Below are 16417 nucleotides of genomic sequence, written 5' to 3'. Positions count from 1 at the left end.
GAACATAGTTGGTCTATCTATGATTATAAATTATAAGACATTGAAAAAGCATGAAAAGAAAGGGATGGAGAATTCCACAGAGAACAGAGACGCTCCTCATCATTTTTTACACTTCCTCGATCCTCTCCCTAGTATTATTTTACATCCTAATCATATAAATATACAATAATCTATTTCAGGATGGGAATACGTTTTTGTATTGGGCTTAAACCACTCCTTTTTCGCCAAAGCCCAAAGTATTCGTTTCTAGATAACTAATTGAAAAGTTTAACCAAGCTTAATTTCTTTTAATAATGATAATTTAATAATTAGTTATATATTATATAAAAGATAATTTCTAAATGAGACCGTCAAAACACATGTGTATCCTCTTCGTGATAGCTTTGCTTAGTGTCTTAGTACTCAACCATTGTAGTATACACACAACCAGCTAGAGTACCAAGGTTAGATGTGGAATTCAAGATTATTTTTTTATTGAGGATCCCTAAAATACTTGTTCCAACACTAGAAGACATTTGTGACATTTGTGGTGGACATTTGCCCAACTCATAAAGATATACAATCCTCCCATCTTTTAGGATGAGTTTGATGGTGTGAAAGAGAAAAGAATGTAAGAGAATTAAAAAATATATTTAAATTAAAGTAAAAAACAAAAGTGAGATATGCATTATTTAATTTAAGATGAATTTAAAGTTGTTTGGATTAATGAAATCTTTTTTGACTTGTTTGGTTAGATTGAAATGTGAAAGAAAATAAATAAATTTTTTTTATGAAAAAGACAAATTTTTCCTCCATAATATAAAATATAGATAAATGTGATCCACACAAAATCGATAAGAATTATAAAACATGAAATTTTTTCTCATAACTATAAACAATAAATTTTGTAACATAAAAAATTGATATGAAAAACATTTTAAAAAAATAAGTTTTTTTTTATAAGTTATAACTAATACAATATTTGCAGTCTAGAAAATAAGTTTCACAGCGATGTGGATCTAACTAAAATAAATTTTTTATGAAGAAAATTTAACTTTACATGATCTGTATGATAGGAGCAGAGAAGCATCTAACTTGATTTTCTTAAATAAAAAAAAAAACAAAATAAAAACTAAGTCGAGATGATATAGATCTACTTGTCCTCTTAAGTTCGTACACCAAAATTCTTACAATTTCCATAATAATTTAAGTTACCTCTATTTTTCCATTTCAATTCAAGAGTTTTTATTTATTTTTACGTTATCCCTTGCTTTTATACTATTGGCATAGGAAACATAATATTGAAAATATAAAACAAAAGGTTATTTTCAATATTGGGTTTTTTTTGGGAAATTCTGGCTCTATTTTACACCATAGTGAAGAGAAAATTGAAATATTTTTTATGAACAAGAAAATATGTAGAAATACTATAATTAGGTGCCACTCGATCACAAAAATTTAATCTTTATATTATCATTTGAGTCTCACCTAAACGACTAAAATAAATGCATCCTAATAGAGCACAAAAGTTTCAGAATTCAAAATGAAATTGGTATCAATGGTTGTATATGACTAAGCTATGCATATAGATAATGATCAATCACGTGCTTATTTTTATGATTAGGCATTAATTCATACGTGTGTGGCACCTCATGAGCACATTACATACAACCGGAGAAAAATTGTGAATATTTTTGGTATCTTCTTCTTTTTTGTTCTTGTCATATTAAATACTTATATATTAAGATGTTTATCAAGCAATTTCTGTCTCATATTTTAATTTTAACTAAAAGCAATCCTCTTTTAATGGGTTTTGTTCATGGCTTCGGGTTTGTGTTGCATGGAAAATTATTTTAAGGACGACACACGTTCACTTACTTGATAACAAGTAAAAGTGCCCCTTTAACAATAACTAGTCTGTAACCTGTGCACATGCACGGGTTGTTTGGTAAGCGAGCTAGCGAGCATATTTTAACTACAATCTTAATATTTGTAATAAAGTGATTGTTCGAACTACATCAGGAAGAAGCTCCATGGACTGAATTTTAGGACCATAGTATGCTGCATGAATAGCTAAATAAAAATCTCTCCCAAATACATCAAAATAGCCAGATCCAACTACCATCTTCTTTTCTGCCAAAATATTATTTATAGTTAATCTGCACCATTTTAACCATTCAGCAACTTCCATCTCCTTGAACGCAGTAGCCTGTGATGTGTAAATTTGCAATTTTGAACCCTGTCCAGAATACATGTGCATAAGTTTTTTCTGATACAACAGGTACATGTCATAATGGGCTCTCTTTTGAGAATCTGCAATGCATCATAGATTATTCTGTTAAGTCAATATTCCCTATCATGTAACCAATGAAAAACCTCATTATAGTTACCCACACACACTCAATGTAATGTATGGTCTGCAAGATTTCCAGTAGTTAAAGTCATGAAGTATGTGGTCATCTTGCCAATACCATGAACATATTATAGCCAATTAATCAGCAAGGACCAAAACAAAATATGCATTAGACCATGTACAACATCCAAAATTCAGGAGAAAAAAAGAAAGAAAAGCACATATAGTCAGCTTGCCCCACTGTTAACTTGACCAATGCAAGCAGTACCAAAAACCAATGTAGTAAAATGAACACCAAAATGGCAGAGAGGCCAAACTATCATAATGATGTTATTTATTCAAACTTTGGGCATTAGAAACTATCAAGGATCAATCAGACATCCATTAAGCAACTTCCCATTTGGTTTTTCATTTGATTGAACTATTGACTGCAGAACATCCTTGATCCTTCAAGGGCAGTAGATAGTTGTTCCCCTAATTAACACAGGGGAGCTTCTTCGAACTCATTGCATCAATTTGACAAATTTTCTGTGTTCAAGAGCTAACTAAACACGCAATGGAGAAATAAAACAGACTATCAAAAGGTTACTATGAGCACGTCAGTTCTCAATTTTGCAGCCATTTAATAATCAACTCCTATATACATTGGTCGTATTCAGAATATTCAAACCCAATTATTCAGTCCACTAAACAGAATTACTTGAGTAATAATAATAATAACCTAAAGTAATATTGGAATAAAAAATGGAAACTTGATTTTGTACCTGGCCAAGCATTGCAGCTTCTGCTATCGGAATAAAAAATGAAAACCTGATTTTGTACTTGGCCAAGCATTGTAGCTTCTACTTCTAGTCCACCAATTGCCCATCCAACAAAACCCATACCATCAATGATAGTTATGTCTAAATCAGTTTCTGTCATTTGTGTTGAACACAACTCTACCAAGGTATTCTAAATTAAAATCGTAAAACTTGATTCAGAAAACAAATTTGAATCATGGGAATATCGTAGGCAACACCCTAGTATAGTCATGGTCACTTGACTTGAGTAATAACAACAACAACAACAACAACAACAACAACAATAATAATAATAAAAACCTGAAGTAATATTGGAATAAAAAATGAGAACCTGATTTTGTACCTAGCCAAGCATTGCAGCTTCTACTTATATTCCACCAACTCCCCATCCAGCAACACACAGGTCATCAATGATAGTTGTGTCTAAATCAGTTCTCGTCATTTGTGTTGAACACAACTCTACCATGGTATTCTAAATTAACCTGCAAAATTAAAATCACAAAACTTGATTCAAAAGACAAATTTGAATCATGGGAATATCATAGGCAAAATCTCTTCTTCCTCCTCTTCGTAAGTTATCCCTACTATTCATTTGTATCAAGGTTAAAGCTTCATAACATTTAGCTAGAGGGAGTGTGCTAGAATATCTCAAAAACATCTTAATATCATAGACAATAGATTTTATTCTTTCCTATATCAAATGATGACCACAATCAAGGTCACATCAACTATATTTGTTTGGAACTTTTCACAATATGGAAGATGACGAAAAAATGTTGATAGTGACCACAACAATGCAAAATTTTATAATAGTATGTTACAACGGCATATGGGGAGAGGAAAAGAAGGAATATACAAGGGCCCGGGCCAATGATGCAACATACTACCTTAATCACAAAATAAACATTATTTTGTCACTCAGTATGGAATTTTGCAATCCACAAACAACAACATATGGGGAGAAGAAAACAAGGAATGTTGTATGATATATATTTACAATAGTTACACGCCTTTGACTAAAATATTTTCATTTTTGCGATTCCTTGTAAAGATCACCTTTGGATCCATACTATAAAATCAAATAAACTCGTCTCTATAATAAATAATTCAGAAATCACAAAGGTAAAACCTTTTCGGTGCAGCTTTGGCATGTGCTTCTTCAGACGTCAATCTCTCTTCTTCCTTGCACATGTGTTTGTCTACGCGGAAGCAACCAAAGCAAAGACCCATCTTTGGTGTTTCTCTCTCTTCCTTTGCTTCTTTGGTCTAGTCTTTCTCTTTCTCTTACAATTTCTATTTGATTCAAAATTCTTTTGTACCCTCTATTACCATGAGTAAAATACTATCTAAGATTGCAAAATTTAAGGAAAGAGGATTAGATTAAAAAACCCAGGAAAAACCCCGCCCAAAAAAATATATAACAAAGAATCACAGAACTTGAAAGGAACACCCAAAAATAGGAAACAATTTTTTCCTGCATGCGTTCGCAAGAAACTTTGTAAACCCAAAAGCAATAAAAAAAAGTAACAATAAACACCAAATTAAGGGCCACACATGCATAATAGTCAATAAAACTTAAACCTTGGCTATGTGAATAAACAAAGTGAAGAAAACAGTGGGGAAAAACATAAGAATGCTCAATAAAAATTAAACCTTGGCTATGTGAATAAACAAAGTGAAGAAAGCAATGGGGAAAAAGATAAGAATGCATAAACGCGAATGAATAAAAGGCAAAAGAACAACCTTCACCACCGGCAACCAAAGCGAACAACATATATTGCAAAAATATTACCTTCACTTCTCGCAACCAAACCGAAAAACGCAGGAAAGCCAAACTGAAAAACTAACGGAGGTAAGTAAAAAACAAATTACGGAAGTTAGCAAAGGACTAAAAAAAAGGTGCAAAATGAGGGAAAAAAAGATAACACAATGCAGAAGAACCGGTGAAGCACTTGGCATAACAAAACAGTAAAAACTAGATTACTCAGCAAACACCTGCCACAACGAAAGGAGTGAAAATTGGACATCCAAAATTACCAAAAAAACACCATTAAAAGGAACAGTTGTCTAATTTCTAAGCAGGGGCACAACAATAATTTTGGGTGGACTTCTCTTTTATAAATAATATATAGATATATTGATCTTTCCTTTTCCTTTATACACGAATGTCGTTTATGTTTATATAATTAAAATTTATAATAAATAATTATTTTTAAATATATAATCATATAAACTATATTCTAATACAAAACTATATAACAACTAGAGAACTAGATACGGAGTATTATTTTATTATTAATGATTTTCTTAATAAACTATTGAAATTCAATTTTACAATAAAGGTATAACATACTAGCAAAGCATAATATATTGTTAGTTAACCATGGTGTGGTGTGTGAACTAAGAGTGTTAAGTGTGTGTGTGGTGGGAATAGAAAAAACAATGACTACCATAACCAGAATTGTGAATTTGATTTGGGTTAGAATGAGTGAGGTTGGCTCGTGTAAGAGTAGTCTCTAAGCTTGCACCACCAGGTCCAAAGGATTTGCTGAGAAGATTCATCAATTATTGGTATTGGGCCATTGTGATGTGAGACAAGGAAGGTGGTGGTGGTGGAGTAAGATCGTCCTCACCAGATGAGCCGGAGGTAGCCACAGGAAGATGACGGTGGGAAGCTTAGAAGGTTCTTGATACCATAACAAAAAACTAAAGGAAATGAGGCAAATAGAATTGGTATAAAATTTTTCGTTCAATAATAGCAATGATTACATTATTCATAGTCGGTATAATGAGAATAGAATGACCTAGAACCTAGGAGGATAAAATGGAATCAAATCATATTCTCATAAATGTAATATATATGCACATAAATATAATATATATGGAAGGAAAAATAAGGAAAGGAAAGTAATGCTCCGCTGTCAAATAATTTAAGCTAGGATTATATGTTTCCTCTATTATGTAGCATTTAAGCTAGGATTATATGTTTCCTTATTTAAGCTAGGATTATATGTTTCCTCTATTAGTCTCATTTTTTTTACCTCAACCCATGTTTTGGCAAGTCAAAATGGGACATGTTAAAATAGATTGACAAGTTAAAAAACCCCTAACTTCTTTGTCTGACTTTTCTCTCCCACCCCACTTCTTCAATCTCAACCCCATCCCCCATCCCCCCTCCCCATGGATGCCTTCCTACGTCTCATTTTTTCTAGGGTCAAAACTGGTTCCCACATTTGAAGGTTGAAATTTTGAGATGAAAAAAATGGGAAGAGAAAATATAACAAGAGAGGTATATTATGAGCTCTTAAAAAATATGAAGTTGGAATGATAAAAGATAATTTTTTAAAATTAAAAGTGATAATTTAACCAACAAACTTCAACAATTTGATAAATAGTTGAGTTCTGTAAGGATATTAACAAAGGTTTTATTTTTCAGTCGTGAAGAATATTTTATTAAAAAAGATAATATTCACATTGATGATCTTTTATGACTAGGAGTTTAGTTTGGTGACTTTTAACTGTATGATATTCATGCTTTAAAAAAGATAAAATTAGTTTTAATAGTTAAGACAAAATAATAAAATAAATTACTAAGTGTAATAACACACTTTTTTTGCTGAGTAATTTTTTTAATAAATAAAACACTTATAATGTAATAAATTAATAATAAAATAATAAATTTCAGTTATCAATTTATTCAATTTTTTTCATTTTTTGAATGTGATTTTTATTTTATAACTATAAGTGCATGCTTAGATTGTAGTTTGTAAAAGTATTTCAATAGTTGCTTCTTCGAATCAAATCTTTGGACTAAATTTTAATCTCAAACATATATTTCTTTCATCTTGTTTTTACTTTTATTTCTATTTCTATATGCTTTCTAAAATTTGCCCTGCTTTCAATAAACATATATATATATATATATGTGTGTGTGTGTGTGTGTGTCAAAGAGAGAAAGATATATTGGTCATTCAATCTTATTTCATTAAATTATTGACCATTCAATCTCATCTCACAATGTAGTGGGGTGGTATTTCTTCTGAAGAGCTTAATGAAGCATTGTTCGCTGAAACTGCACTTTTTGGTGAAATTTCCAATCACAGTTCGCACAATATTTCATCCTTGCCTAATCTGCAACATCATCCAGAACAAAATGTGGATCCGAAGGCACAATGTCTGTCCACTTCTATGTCACAATTATTAAATGACTCTCGCTTGCTGAAACAACAACAGGTTTGGATTCTTGCCTGTGATGGTTGTGTGATCAAGGTTTATGACATGATGCATCATTTGTCATAATTTTGTGCGCATGGGTAGTTATTCTAAGTTTGTATGGTTTTCCTGTATTTGTAAATGGTGGTGATTCTTAAATATATAAATACAAATCCATTATAAGATGTTGCTAGAGGCAAGCACCACTGAATTGTGTGTGCCTTGTGATTGCAGGAATTGAGGAAGATGCTTTACAAGAAAGAAGTTAGGCTTTCCAAAGAACCGCCGTTATCTGATGAAGTAATTACTATTGTTGTTTGAATGCCAGTTGACAAACTAGAGGTAAAATTAGCGTTAGAATATGATGAAATCCTTACAGCATAAATAAGAAATCTCTGTTGAAGCAGAGGATACCGCCCCGAAACAGAAACAAAAATAGGAAAGATAAACCAGAATAAAGAAAGTAGGAACAAACAGGCCCCTAATGATTAGCTAATCAAGAGCTCATTTTAGCTTATGGAGAAACTCATCTCATTTTTTTTCTTCTTATCTTCTTTTCTTAGAAGTGCTTCTAAAGAAAAGCCAATGACACATCCATTAGAAAGAGTGCTCATATATCCTCCTAAACGTTCTAGCCACCCTCTCCTTTGTGATTTCCTTCATCATTACATTACATTTCTCCAATTCTCTTCCCCCAATCTCCTCTTGCCGGCCGGCAGCCCATTATGTTCAGCATTTCCGTTCATTTCCAACGGATTTCTCCACTTCCTGACTCCCTTCTTACATTAAATTTCCATGCTTTCCCCTTTTATCTGTTCTTCTTTCATACACCAACAGACATTTGCTTCCCTTAAGCCCATTTTTCTGTTTTATCTCTCTCCTGTTTGGAGAATTGAGACAATGTTTCCTACAATCGAATTCATTTTAAATACCAGATGAAATCAAATTCTTTGTAAGTTCTGTATTTAAATTAGCATACTTTTTCAAAGTTTATTTTTGAATTATCAATTTTCTCTCACAAGAACCTAGAGGAAAATAATTTCTCACTTCAGTTTTAAGTCATTTCTTTCAAAAAATTCAAACAAGTCTTTTCTATCTTTCCCTTATTTACTTCATGAATGCATACCTATGAAATAGGCATGAAATTATTTTGAGGTGTAATATGTCTATATTACATTACTGTGAAAGTTGGCATCCTTGGCTAACGAATTGTCATTTTGTTACCTTGGTAGCTTCTTTTTGATTTCATAGACATTTGTGGAGCATAGAAGCCTAGAACCTATAGACTTGTGAGTGTCTCTTTCCTATCCACTTCATTTCTAGATTGAACCTTCATATTGTTTTACTTCTATGGCATGATTTATGTCATACCATTTGAACACACTTTTTGAACACTCTTTCTTATTGGTTGAAATTTATTGAAAATTATAAAATTGCATGGATTTTACATCTTATTTAATGAATCTTTCTCATGATTTGTAGTTTTCAATAGATTTTAACCAATAACAGAGAGTGTTGGGAGCATGTCAAAAAGTGTGGTGCTGGCACTCCTCTTTTTGTCAATAGTGTAGCTAAAGGTGTTTAACTTCATGCTTAAAGTATATGATTTAAACAACTTTCTCAGTGACTATTGTTTCTTGATGCATGCCATGAATTATGCTGGTTCCAATTGATGTGTAACTAATACTTGGGAATGCATTAAACTTATAGTAGTTTGATAATATATCCTAAAACTAATTTAGTGATTGTTAAGGTTTTTTATGAAAACTGACAAAGGCTTAGATGACTGCACTTAGTTTTTTTTATCCTTGGGTTTAAGTATGTAATGCATTTCCATCGGATACAATTTTTGTAGTATGGGGGTAATTATCTTGATCATTAATTATATTTAACCATCATATGCTATCATTGCTCCAATATTTTTTAACAGGTAAAGTCATAACCGCGTCGTGCCTATAGTATTAACGATTGCTCGTCAACCTTCAATGAAGTAGGCCTTAGCAAAAACAATGAAGCTTTATTTCTAGAGTTGATTTAGTTTCACCTATTTTCCTTGTAGTGTCTTGATCTTCTTTTTTTTCTCAACTTTTAGTATCTTGATCTGTACAATATAGATTTGGACCCCAAAAAAACCTTTGAGATGGTTGATAAAAAAGAAAAAAGAAAAGTGGACAATTGATATTCATTGAAGACCATGGAAGACATCTTTTGGACAACAGATCTTATTACTTGTCAAGTATTATATTTTGAAATGAAAGAATTGGGTATTAGACAAACATACATGATGGTTTGATCGAGCTGATTTTCTAATTTCTACATTATTCATGCAGAGTGATAAAGAGTGAAAAGGTTTATTTTTTAGATTAGCGGGGAAAAATTGGGTGGATCATTTGTATCTTTTTTTTTTATTTCTTAAATTTATTAAGTTGAATCTTAGGGATTATAACAAGTTAATTAATCTCACTTTACAACCACTTGAAAAACAACACCCAAGTGAATGACTTGGGATTTTGTTGGAACCAAGGATTCAAATTTCACTAAGGTACGTAGTGTTTGGTTTGACGAGGCATAATATCAAAGAACTGAAATTGGCCACATCTTTTTGTATTGCAGCAAAGTTAAAAAGTAAGTTAAAGGATGAATCTAATATGTGTTATGCAAGTATGAGACGACAATTTTTAAATAATAACAACATATAACATAATTATATGATATATTTTTTTTTATTTGGATAATCTTTATAATAGTATGAAGTTTGTTAGTGGCAAGTGGAGAACAGTGCAAAGTGTTAGCATAAGACATAACAGTTTCTGTTGCGAAGTTAGTTAGCACTTACAGTTAACAGTTAACGGTTAGCACGAGTCCAACGACCCATCACAAAGTTGAACTATAAATGAAATTGTGGCTAGCGCGCATAACCATAACAAACAAACACTACACACTTTCACTGCAAAAAGTCAGATCGACCAAAGATGACGATGGGGATGACGCTGGATCAGAAGATGGAATACTTCATGCAAGTCACTGGAGAACCGCGGTCCGTCGCCTTTCAGAAATTAATGGTCCCACTTCACTTTCTTTTTTCCTCCTCCGTTACTATACATGGTTTTTTGGTGCATTCTTTTTAATATTTTTCTGAGTTCTTGCTTAACTGGTCTGCAGAAACATCGAGCCGATCTAAATAAAGCTCTTGAAGATTCGCTCGAGTATGGCAATGTGCTTCTTAATTTTATTTTTCTTTCATACCTTTGAAATTGAAATCTTTATAAATGATAATTTTTTTTTTTTTTTTACTAAACATGTTCTTTGAAGCCCGAGTTTAATTGATTTCTTTGATTTATTTTATGTACTCATAGTTTGTATGATTCTTGTTACGACTAGAAACCCAAGTCAAAATGAGCAACATGATAAAAAAGAAAAAGAAAAGGACATAACAGAGGCGGAATTGTTGGCCGAAAGCATGAGATTGGCGGACTTTTTTGATTTCGGCGAAGACACTGAGGGATCTTCTTCGCCGCAGAAATTGGCATTTCCCAAAGTATAATACTCATAGCATGAAGTTTACCATATTGTTGTTACTTTTATTTCTAAAATTTATTATCCCTGCTTACCATTTTGTTGTTTCTTCTATTCCTATAAGATTCCTCCAAGTTATTCTCCGCAAAAACAAAAAGCTAAGTTGGGCCTGCTTCCAATTGCCTCGTCCTCAAAGGTTTTTGAATGTTCATTTTATTTGTACAATTTCAATATCTGTCCACTTCTTGATGACAATCGGCTGCTGAAACAACAATAGGTTTAGAATTTAGATTCTTGCCTGTGATGGCTGTGTGATTAAGGTTTATGACATGATACGTCATTTTTCACAATTTTGTGCAGGGCCCTGACGAACAAGAAGCTAGCGATCCATTAGCACGGCCTAAAAAACTTTCAAATATAGCCATAAATGCTTATGAACAAGGGAACTACTTCGACCGACTTTGGATGGTAATGTATTTGCTGAGTTTGTGATCTGTTGTCTTTGTTCCCGCTGTTGGTTATGATGTGAATATGAAGTGTAACACTAAACCATTGAATATGCTATGGATGGCCAATATTACAAGTTAATTAAAGGTTGCAGGCATGCCCCATGTATGTGTTTGCCTGCATGGGTAGTTATTTTAAGTTTGTTTGGTTTTCCTGTATTCATCAATGGCGGTTATTCTTAAATATATGATTATTATAAAGTATATAAATACAAATCCATTGTTACCCTGTGCCAGAGGCAAGTACTCTCTGTCTGATGTTTAATGTTTACACTATTAAGGGAACATATGCTTGAGGTTTTTGTTTCATTATGTTGACTTATGAAAATGTTGAAGTAACTCAATTAACCACTGTTTCTCAAGCTTACTTTTGTGTAACTGTTTGTGCATTAGACCACCCAAGATCAAATTCTTTGGGGCCTTCCTAAGGTGATTGGTTAGACAGAGTGCATAGGTAGTGGTCTTTTTTTCTTTATTCTTTTTTTTTATCACCAAAGTACTGAAAAAAAATAAAAAATACTTGTGATCTAATATAAATATGTTGTTTTCTAGTAAATATAGATGATTAAGTTGACAGTGATGATTTCCAACTTTCATTTGAACAACTGAAATCTTTTATGAAATCCAATCATAGTTTTCAGTAGTTGCAATTCATGTAATAGTCATCACAACAGAAAAACGCACCAAATTGTGGCTGCTACTTCTATCTAGGGGTAAAAGCACCACTTTGTCCTTCTTGTTTATTGTTTCCATTTCTCTTTTGCATTTGTGGCGTTTGCTAAGAAGCATATATACACTTCAAAAAAGGATATCTTTCAGACACATATTGGACATGCATTATACACGCGATGTGTAACTGAAACTTGTGTTAAAGAGGGTGCAACAATTCAAATTCTAACGAGGGGTTTTAAATTTTGCATTAAAAGTGTTAGCCTTTACTGTCCTGTGTGTGGGTACATTACCCTTATAATTTTTTATTGATTTGGTAGGAGGATTTCTTGTACTTTTGTTTCTAAAAGCACTACTTAATTGTGTGTACCTCGCTGCCTCATGATTGCAGGATTATTCGGATGCACCTAATCCTATTCATATTACTCTTCACATACCGGGTGGTGGTTGCGTTGCACGTATCTTTGTCAAATCTGACACTCTTGAGGTAGAATTAGCATTAGAATATGATGAAAACTAAATTCTGGATAATATTCAGTTTAAAGGAATGGATCTCAGCTCCTTTTTCGTCCCAAAACAGAGAAAGAACAACAAGAAAACAGGAACAAACACCACAGGATGTAGTACTGTCTATTTTACATTACCGTGAAAGTTTGCATACATGGCTAACCAATTGTCATTTTGTTACCTTGGTAGGATGTCTATGGGTACTTACGCTTACTTGGATTAGGAGAATACGCGTCTGAATCCTGTAGACTTGTGAGTGCCTCTTTCCCTATCCACTTGATTTCTGGATTGAACCTTCATGTTATTTTACTATGGCATGATTTCTGTCAACGGTGTAAGTAACTAAAGGTGTTTATGCCATGCTAACTTCAATTGCAGTATAGAATCACAAGATGTGTATACCAACGAGTCTCAAATTTACATAAATATAATAATATACTGGTTTTTTTTTAAATCTTGATCATTAATTATAACTAGCAGCATATGATCTCTATATAATTGAAATGATCCACTTTTAACTGCTCCAATATTTTCACAGGCAACGAAATCCCCACGTCGTTGTTACAGTATTGAAGATGGCAGCTCAACCTTGGATGAATTAGGCCTTGGCAACGGTGGAGACTTGTATCTGGAGAAGAAGAAATAGGTCTGTACATATAGATTTTTGGACCCAAAAACACATTGAGACGGGTTTGATAAAAAAAAGAAAAAAGGAAAAAAGTAATCTTTGTGATGGATGATATTCATTGAAGACAATGGGAGGGCATCTTTTTGTCTATACAGATCTCCTAGTTGTCAATTATACTTTGAAATGAAAGAATTTGCTATTGGACAAACATACATGATGATTTGATCAAACTCATGCATTTTCTAATTTCTAAGTTCATGGTTCATTTAGAATGTGATAAAATAGTGAAAATTAAAATTGGCCGGATCTTTTTAACTTTTTTATTTAGAGTGTACAATAAGATAGTGAAAAAGGTTATTGATGTGACAATGCTTCTTCAATCTATAAGGACTGAATTAGAAATTAGAAATTAGAGTGTGATAAACTGGGTGAATCTTTTTATCTTTTTTTTTTATTTCTTAAATTTATTCAATTGATGCTGAGGGATTGAAAGAAGAGATTTATCGCATCTTCTTGTCCTTAGTCTAATCGCGCTTTTCACCCATTCCGCTAACAATGAACATAAAGTCATTGTGAGCTACAATGCAGATACATGATGGCCACAAAGATGAATTGAAAACAAGTTGGGTAGTTTAACAATGCAAAGTCTAATTATCCATCAAAATTTTGTGCTTTTAAATAAAAAAAGACAAGAAACAAAATTTTTGGGGAGCTAATTCAGTTCTTATAGATTGAAGCATTACTAATTTGAACCACATTGACAGAAAAGTCAAAGTCATGGGAACATAATCATGTGATTCGGTGAAAACTATTTTACCTACCTTTGTTCTGGTTTGGATCACTAACTATCATAGCACTTGATGTATATTTATTTTCAGCTTGAATTGTATTTCACTTTGGATGGTGTTCTATTTTTTCATTATCCATTTCATTGATTTTGCATCTATCTTATGTCTTCTCCATTTTTTTTGTGTCGGCTAAATATCTCAATTTTAGGTGGTGTTCATTTGAAGAGAAAGATCATGGAAAAAAAAGCTAAATAAATACTAAAATATGTAAAACTCAAGCTTTAACATTAAGCAAGAAGTTAACAGTAAGAAGTTAACAGTAAGCCAATAACAATCCCGCTGACTCTCAATAACAATCCCGCTGACTCTGCACATTTTTCCATATTCAAATTTACAATTTAGTTGAACATGTTTAGAGAGATGAACGTATTTTTGTTTTCGTACATAGAGATATCAAGTATTGTTGAATTGCAAACTGGAGCAAGGGCATGAAGGAGGTGGAGTGTGTGAGAGGAGAATGGACTAATGAAAGCACTGCTGATAAGTGAAGGAATTTATTTTACTTTACTCCTATCATTTTACAATTAAAAGAGATAAAAAATAACATTTGATTCCATTGATAGAGGGATAAAATATGTTTATAATAAACACATTCAAATAGAAATATAACAAACTCCTTTTAAAACCTACCTAAATGAGATATTCTCTATAATTATTTATTGTTATTAAAAGACAAATAAAGGACATCAATACTAACAATGAGCCTAAATGTTCACAATAATATTAATTCTCTAGGTTAGATCTTATAATAATAGATAATTTGTAACAAACTGAGTTAAAAAAACCACTTAGATATTTATGACATGGACATGAATAGAAGCTACTTCTTTAATTTTCGTTCCAGATATATAACATTTAAGATTTTGACACAGATATTAGAAAATATAATTAATTTATTGAAAGAAAAAAAAATGTATACTTTGAAAGAAATTAAAAAAATACTGCCTAAAAAAAACTACTAACTTTTAAGGTTGATACACACAACTTGTATGAAATATTTAATATCTTTTCCAAACTACAATAAAATAAATATTATTCACAAATAACATATTTTGTTTAAAATGTTCTTATTTAATATCTATGACGAAAGAAAATTATGAAATAAATCATAATTAGTAAGTCATATTAAATGGGTATCTATGCAAGAAAATAATTTGAGACTTGACATTTGTAGAATATCAATAACTTTGATTCAGATGGAGTATGAATTTAGTCTTGAATTTCTAAAACATCAATAATTGGAGACGTAATAGATGACCCGTCCGAATGGGTCAACAATCCCCATACGTGGAGAGAGGGAATCTATATATTATATAGATGGCAATTATTGTCACAAAATACTGCTTCACTTTCAAAAGTAGATGCATTCAGTGGAAGAAAGATTAGTAGAATACGTGAATTTCATTCATCGATGATTACTAAATCATAGTTACGGCCTCATCAAATACAAATTCCTGGCTCAATTTTTAAAAGTACCACTCAATTTTTAAAGACATTCAGTGGAGAGAGGGAATGCATATATTTAAAAGTACCACTCAATTTTTAAAGACATTGATTTTATAAAAACATCTTTAAAAACCTCCAACATCATAACATGTATGTTGAGGTGTACAATCAACAAGATTTAGCAAAGTTATAATTGGTAGATTGGAGTTTTTTTAACATGTCATTAGGGATTCAATTCCTTATTATTTATATAGAAAAAAGCTTATTGAGAGATAAATACAGATCCTCTAATGAACATCCATGCATAACTTTAGTATTTTGGATTTCTTTTGTTATAATATTATTTATTTTTGTAAAGTCTGTGATATTTTTTTTGCTAATATTATAAATTATTTACTGTCTCTATTAACAGAATTGTCTGGATCCAGTCATTGGTTGAGGTACACAACTCATACAAGTTGAAACATAAATGTAGAACATGGTTAGTCTATCTATGATTATAAATTATAAGACATTGAAAAAGCATGAAAAAAAAGGGATGGAGAATTCCACGGAGAAGAGACGCTCCTCATCATTTTTTACACTTCCTCGATCCTCTCCCTCATATTATTTTACATCCTAATTATATAAATATACAATAATCTATTTTCAGTATGGAAATACGTTTTTGTATTGGGCTTAAACCACTCCTTTTTCGCCATAGCCCAAACTATTCGTTTCTAGATAACTAACTAATTGAAAAGTTTAACCAAGCTTAATTTCTTTTAATAATTAGTTATATATTATATAAAATATAATTTTTAAATGAGACCGTCAAAACACATGTGTATCCTCTTCGTGATAGCTTTGCTTAGTGCCTTAGTACTCAACTGTTGTAGTATACACACAACCAGCTAGAGTACCTAGATATTGGCCAAAATTAGATGTGGAATTCAAGATTATTTTTTTTATTG

General features: G+C 31.8%; 1 protein-coding gene across 4 annotated transcripts; it reads left to right on the top strand.

The window, feature by feature from the left end:
- Nucleotides 1–7113: 7113 nt before the first annotated feature.
- Nucleotides 7114–13400, top strand: LOC114405760. 4 transcript variants are annotated; one of them, XM_028368247.1, is made up of 11 exons: nt 7114–7365; nt 7579–7686; nt 8577–8633; nt 9275–10381; nt 10507–10550; nt 10726–10882; nt 10985–11056; nt 11221–11328; nt 12427–12522; nt 12732–12794; nt 13081–13400. In XM_028368247.1, exons 4-11 carry the CDS (start codon nt 10238–10240, stop codon nt 13186–13188), a joined length of 792 nt encoding a protein of 263 aa, XP_028224048.1. In that variant the 5' UTR covers nt 7114–7365; nt 7579–7686; nt 8577–8633; nt 9275–10237; the 3' UTR covers nt 13189–13400. The 4 variants fall into 4 exon arrangements, with proteins under 4 accessions (XP_028224048.1, XP_028224049.1, XP_028224047.1 ...); XM_028368248.1 differs by lacking the exon at nt 8577–8633 and having other exon boundaries at nt 10107–10381; XM_028368246.1 differs by having other exon boundaries at nt 8577–10381.
- The last annotated feature ends 3017 nt before the right edge of the window (nt 13401–16417 follow it).

The sequence above is a fragment of the Glycine soja genome, chromosome 3 (genome assembly GCF_004193775.1).
Source record: "Glycine soja cultivar W05 chromosome 3, ASM419377v2, whole genome shotgun sequence".
NCBI classification, from domain to species: Eukaryota; Viridiplantae; Streptophyta; class Magnoliopsida; order Fabales; family Fabaceae; genus Glycine; species Glycine soja.
This window is presented reverse-complemented; position numbering and strand designations above follow the sequence as displayed.